Source organism: Colobus angolensis, unplaced genomic scaffold (genome assembly GCF_000951035.1).
Source record: "Colobus angolensis palliatus isolate OR3802 unplaced genomic scaffold, Cang.pa_1.0 Scaffold125, whole genome shotgun sequence".
NCBI lineage: Eukaryota > Metazoa > Chordata > Mammalia > Primates > Cercopithecidae > Colobus > Colobus angolensis.
The window spans coordinates 2,893,054-2,899,965 of record NW_012113697.1 but is presented as its reverse complement, the minus strand read 5'-3'; the positions used below and the strand labels follow the sequence as shown (position 1 = coordinate 2,899,965).

General features: G+C 41.4%; 1 protein-coding gene across 1 annotated transcript in view; it reads left to right on the top strand.

The window, feature by feature from the left end:
• The window catches only part of ARHGAP44 (Rho GTPase activating protein 44), a 208,936-nt gene that overhangs the window by 135,688 nt on the left and 66,336 nt on the right, over positions 1-6,912 (top strand). Inside the window, exon 7 of the mRNA XM_011933290.1 lies at positions 5,023-5,140. Within this exon, the coding sequence (XP_011788680.1) occupies positions 5,023-5,140 (118 nt within the window). The remainder of the gene's footprint in view (positions 1-5,022; positions 5,141-6,912) is intronic.

Sequence of the window (6,912 nt, the reverse complement as noted above, 5' to 3'; positions counted from 1 at the left end):
AAAAAAAAAAAAAAAAAAAAAGCCAATCCAACACAACTTTCTGCCATTTTCCCTAACTCCTCACTCTTAGCCAATATGAGGGCTGCATCCCAAGATATATAGCAATGAGAGCAAGATCAAATGCTGTGCTATTGAACAGCAGGGATCACCAGCTCCTCTTCTGGAACAGCTGGGTTCTTAATGCTCCCCGCCCGCCACTCACCGCATTTCTTCATAAAGCCAATGGCACAGGCTAGCTTCTCATCCTTGCAACATCCTACTTCCGATTACCAAAGATTTCTTTCATATTGTTCTGTCCTTCGCGAAGTATGGTCTGCAGAACTACAACAGTGAATTCCACATACAGCCTTTCAAGACAGGAAGTAACTTTGTATATATTATCAGCACATCTTGAACAATAGTCCCATGGCTGGATCTTTAATTTCTGCCACAATTCTGGTGGATACTGTCAAATCCCACTCATTTCTCCAGTGTTTAATTAGATCCCAATAAGATGTGTCTATTTATCACTATTGAAGTAAATTTGGCTTGTCTCCTTCAAAAGCCAATGATACAGACCTCAATATTCTCAGAGAAACTAATGCTTACAGGAAGTTTTAAGCTGAATTAAAGGTTGTGAATTGAATTGAATGATACACAAATTTCTTTTTTTCTTTTTTTTTTTTTTGATAGCTTTGGTTTAGCAGTGCTTAAAGAAGGAGTCTAATTTTTCTCCAAAGTCAGCCTGACATTTTTCTGGTCATGTAGCTCAAGGTTAACCCTCCTGAGCCCAGGACACATACACTTTCCATTTCTGCCGAACCAGCTGCCTCTGGGCCCTGTGGACTGAATAGTATCTCCCCAAAGTTTGTATGTTGAAGCCCTAACACCCAATGTGACTGTATCTGGAGATAGATTCTTTAGGAGAACCTTATTAAGGTTAAATGAGGTCATAAGAATGGGCCCCTGTTTCACTAGGATTGGTGGCCTCATAGGGAGAAAGGGTGATCTCTCTCTGCACACACTCAGAGGAAAGCTGTGTGAGGACAGGAACAGCAGCCATCTGCAAGTCACAGATAGAAGTCTCCAGCCTCTGTCTTGATCTTGGATGTCCAGCCTCCAGAATTGTGAGAAAATAAGCCTCTGTTGTTTAAGCCACCCAGTCTGTGGTACTTTGTTATGGAAGCCCTACCTTCTTTGGAAGCGAGTGAACTAGTGTAAGACAGGAGGGTTTTGGAGTGGAAACTGCAGCCTATGGAATTAAGAAGTGGAATTCTGGAGGCAGGGCAGTGTGAACTCTCTTTAGAACTGGGAGCGGAGTCTCTATGGCCATCAAAACTCATTCCTCATCTCTCACCCCTCCCCATACAGGCAATTTTTTCTTACATCTGATTTCTTCAAGGTCACTGGATGTCACATGGGCTCATGTCTCCCTGCTGTGAGCCCTCTTCCTTTTGCCCCAATTCTGAAAGTGCCAAAGAGAGGCTCCATTTGTCTGGACTTTGCTCATATGCCCACTTCCATGACTCATCAGTTGGGTCAGTGTGAGGAAGGATGGCACAGGCTTGACTGGGATCAGAGGCCCTCACCTGGGCCACTCACTGCCTGGGTCATGCAGAACCTGGCAGTCCCCTTTTTGACCACACATTAGTGCAGGAGTAGAAGCAGGAACTTAAAAAGTAGGGGATGCCCATGGCAGAGGAAGGGGCAAGACTAGACAGAAGGAACAGTGAATGCTCCACTGAAGACACTCTCCTGTCTGCCTTTTAAAATTCTTCTTGTGGACATTCTGTTGTCCTCAACCGACCTGCATTCGCCTTCTTTAGATATTCCTGGTACCTGAAATTTTAAACCCTTCGTCCTCACCCTTCTCTCTCATCTCTCCCAAGCCTTCATTAAAGCTTATGTCCCATCTTCATCTCCCCCAGATCAAATAGTCACAGTCCTCTTTCCCCAGAGAAGGATGGTGGCACATCAGCTACTTTGGCGAGAAGAAATGATCCTTGTGCTCTTCAACTTTCAAAGCTCAAAGTTTCCTTGGACGATGTCTAGTGTCCCTGTTTCTCCTCTGACGGAGCAGTCCAGCTCTTGAGTTTACGTGTGGAACAGAGGTCTGAAAACACTCCCAAACCTTGAAATTCATAATTCATGTCACTTTTCCTAAAATGACTATCTGTACAAACTTTTCCCAACATGACTGTCTGTACAAAATTCATGTCACCTTTCCCAACATGAGTATCTATACAAAACTCATCTGTTCACACAACAAGAGTTTACCTTGGTATTTTGTTTGCTATTTGTGTTCCACAAAGAGAACATATTTTGGACATCTTGTCACTGTTTTAAAATATCAAAATAGACCGGGCACGGTGGCTCACGCCTGTAAACCCACCACTTTGGGAGGCGAATGAGGGTGGATGACCTAAGGTCAGGAGTTCAAGACCAACCTGACCAGCATGGCAAAACCCCGTCTCTACTAAAAATACAAAAATTAGCTGGGCATGGTGGCGTGTGCCTGTAATCCCGGCTACTCGGGAGGCTGAGGCAGGAGAATCGCTTGAACCCAGGAGGTGGAGATTGCAGTGAGCCAAGATCGCACGCCACTGCACTCCAGCCTGGGTGACAGAGCGAGACTTGGTATGAAAAAAAAATTACATATACATATATATATATATATCTCACATGTTGTTAATTGTAAATAAAATTTCTTATAAAAAGGGGAAAGGTGTATGTTTTTAAAGTATCAAAATATTGACGACAGGATAAAATTTGGAGGAAAAAATAAATGAGAATAAAAAGAAAAGAAAGAACTTGGGAAAATGTCTTCATTTTAACATACATATATTTAGTATGATTCTGTTTTTTAAAAAATTGAATCCTGAGTTACAAAGCCATAGAAATCTACTTAGTGTTTGTAGTTACTTTATATATATTTTTAACACTTACATATTGGTTAGTTATTTTTTCTTCAGGTAGCATGAGTCAGATGGTGGTTATAACTGAATTCCATAATCTACCATTGTGTTATAGTTATTGTCTGAGATATAAATTACAGCCATGGCATCTCATATTTTATTTTCCAAAACTCCACAACACTTTAATACTTTATTTGAAATAATTCAACTGGGAGAATGTTAATCGAATATATCACTTGTATAGGATAAACCTTTATAAGAAAAAATTACCCAGGATTTCTTATTTATCTTGATCTGTTATTTTTTTTCAATTTAGATGTTGAAACATCTTTCGGTAGAATATTTCCTTTCTGGTTTGCCCTGAATTCTTATCTTGGATTCAGGAATCTTTTGGAGAACGTGTGTTCATCTCTGGAGCTTCAAGCCAGCTTGATGTCTCAAAACCTTTTTAAAGTAATTTTCCCATGATTGCATTCTTTAAGTGACACAGAATCCTCATTTTTGCTCCTTTTTCCTGACAGCAAAGAGACTTTTAGTTTCCCTTTCTTGTATTATAGAGCCTTGCATTCTTCTGTTTTTCCTGCAGATAGCAAAAGAGAAAAGAATAGTGGAGTAGAGAAAATACTAAACGATTAGATTCTCGACTCTTGACATGAGAATGACGTTCCACTTTCTGCCCCCTCATCAGAGGCTGCAGACTGATGGTCTGAAATCCAGATAGATTCTGTCTTGTTTGGTCTGTAGGCTATTGGCCTGCATGGTTTTTAAAAGAAATTATTTGTTGCCACACTTCACTGGGAGAGTTCACGTGACAATTTGCTCCTTCTCTAGTCAGTTGAAACATCTGGCAACCCACGGCCCAGCTTCCTGCCCACCTCTGCTCCATCAGCTGGAGCTCGAGAACAGCTACCCTCTCTTAGACAAGGCAGGATTCCTCCTACCAAGTTCCCAGCTCCCCCTGCTCCCTCCTGACTTCCCAAGACTGAAGCCAGCCTTGGCTGCTGTTTGTCCTCCTAGTACAGGATTGTTTTTCTTAGAGCTGAGAAATAGTTTTATATTTCCTGTCTCTATTACAAGTAGGAAATAGAGGATCGTGCAGACTAGTTTTTAAGATAATGGCCCATTTGATTTATTTTATTTTATTTTTTTAACTTGCTGGCCTCTATAACCCATTGAGTTTACAGACTCAGGAGAGGAACCCACTGCTGAGACCTAATTCAGCTACTACTATCTAGCATAATTGGAACCATCTTTTAGGGCCTATTTTTGGTAATTCCCTACCGATACCACAGCAGCCAGAAATATTTGTATTTCCCCCTAAAGTTTTCTGAGTAGCTTCGTCAGAGGGCCCAATTTTTAAGAAAACGCTCATGAGGAATCTAAATGTTGCCATAAAAATTGTTTTGGGCTTACCAGTGGAGATTTTTGCTATCAGATTTGTTTTTAATCTTACCGGCATGTCTTCTCACTTAGCATACGTCCCTGGCTTCAGCCAGGAAGGAGAAGATTTCCATACTCAAATTCCCATAGGATAGGCAGGGGACTTAAACCAGTGATAGAGACCGTGCTTAAAGGGCAGTGATAGTTATTTTGAAATATATAATATACAGTATATTACTATAATCACCCTGATTCAACTTCAGATGTCTCACCACAGAAAATCATGAGTGAGGTGATGGATATGTTAACTAGCTTGATTTAATCATTCCATACTCTGTGTGTGCGTACAAGTGTACATATATCCCAACACATCACATTGTACCCATCAATGTATATGATTATGATTTATCCATTAAAAATCACATTAAGTTTTTTAAAAAGACAGCGGTAGTGATTGTCATTTGGCTTTAGTGTTTGGAAGACAATAGAGAAAATGGTGACAAACCGGGGGATGCTTGTCCTACCTGAAAGGGCCGCAGGTTCTCAGCTTCAGTCAGCAGTTGACGCATGGAAATGTGGGCCTACTGTCTCCTTGCCTAGTACTTGGTACCTTTTGATGACCTCCCTTTTCAAGTGAGGGTATGTAGTTCCCTGGGTGATATTTGTAACCAGGCGTTTTCTCAGTGCTCCCGTGGGATCCCCAGGGCTCTACCTGTCTCACATCTCTTTTTCTCCTATTTTCCATCAGGTGGCAGCAGACTTCCAAGTCTTCAGGTTTGTCCAGCAGCTTACAGCCTGCGGGTGCCAAGGCTGATGCCCTCAGGGAAGAAATGGAAGAGGCTGCCAACAGAGTGGAGATTTGCAGGGTACCTGCCCTCTTTGCTCCTCTCTACTGGGACAGGCTGGGGAGCCCTCAGGGATTTCCTTTTTGTTCGCTGGAGTTCTCTTAAAACTCTGCCAGTGAGCCTCTAGTGGAACTGAATGTCCCCAAGCCCACCCGGCTAGCATCTCCAAGGAGTCCAGGATGAACCCAAGGAGTTGGGGCTTTGATGGTGACCTAGACAGGGAGGCAGCATTCAATTATCACTGGTGGTCCTGCATGCTAGGCAAAGAGAAAGGACCTGTATTTCTGTGTGAAGCTTTTGTAAATCATCTGAGTCCCAAAGAATAAATTCTGGGTAACAAAGGACAGTTGAGAATTTGACCATAGATGAGCCTTGACTCACTATTGATACTTTATTTCCTTTTTGGCTGCCTTTTGATATTTCCTGAGTCACTTTATCCATCCTATGCCTCCTGGAAGACATTTATCTATGAAGTCGAAATGCTAGCCATGAAGAGAGTCACAGCAAAGAAAACTTCCCACTTGTTAAGAGAGAGGACATCGTTCTGAAAACTGCGACTCTGTACTCGTGTAATGATGTCCTTTGTTATACTCATTCAGATGTTTCCCATCTCCTTTACTTGCAAATATTTTGTAGGACTTAATTAGCAATAGACTGTTCATGATACTCTGCATATATGTACATCTCTTTACCTGCCTATATGTCAGCTTGGGTTTCTAAGGAAACCAAAACTCTATTTAGACCCAAGGAACAAAAACATCACATTTCTGTAACTATTCTGGAAACCTGTCTTAATCACATCCAGTTTTGAAGGAGAATCACCAGTTTGCCTGTGGACATCTCTGTTCTTCATGGCTCTGTCTAGTCTTAGCTTGTCCTTTGGCTTTTTCTCTTACAGCCACCCTGTGCAAGTGGCTTTGACCTTGCATTCAGGTGACATTCAGAATCAGAGAGAATTTCTCTCTAGAATTAGAAACATGGAAAGATTTTTCAAGAATTCACTATCTCCCAGCCAACAGTACTGTGGAACCAAGCAAAGTAAGACTAGTACTTCACATGCAAGATTTTTTGTGAGTGCAGCTGATTTGTTATTTGAACTCCTGCATAAATGCCAAATATCTGGCATGTGTGGTATTCCTGGAGCATAATTCTTCTCTCCTTCCAATTTCATTTTTACTGTGTACTCTTTTTTTATTCTTTTCTCTGTTTTTTTTTTTGGAGGCAGAGTTTCATTCTTGTTGCTCGTGCTGGAGGGTATTGGCACTGTCTTGGCTCACTGCAACTTCCGCCTCCTGGGTTCAAGCAATTCTCCTGCCTTAGCCTCCCAAGTAGCTGGGATTACAGGTGTGCACCACCATGCTTGGCCAATTTTTTTTGTATTTTTAGTAGAGATAGGGTTTTACTATATTGGCCAGGCTGGTCATGAACTCCTGATCTCAGGTGATCCACCCGCCTTGGCCTCACAAAGTGCTGGGATTATAGGCGTGCGCCATTGTGCCTGGTCTACCGTGTATTCTTTATCTACCATGGATCTATGCTCCTCTGTTAAGAATTCTTTTTTCTTTTAATTCCTTTTTCAATAGACAAGAGAGGGTGGTGGTAAGCAGGGATGCTGGATGTGAATATCCAAATAGATCAGAATAAAAGTTCAGTAGCTTTATCCATTCCTGTCTTGCTTCTTATATTTGCTATTGTGCCAAAAATATATTCATTTCCTCTTCAAAGATTAGTAGTACACGTTCAGCATAATCAGTTAAAAAAATCCAAAAATATATAAATATATATTTATATAT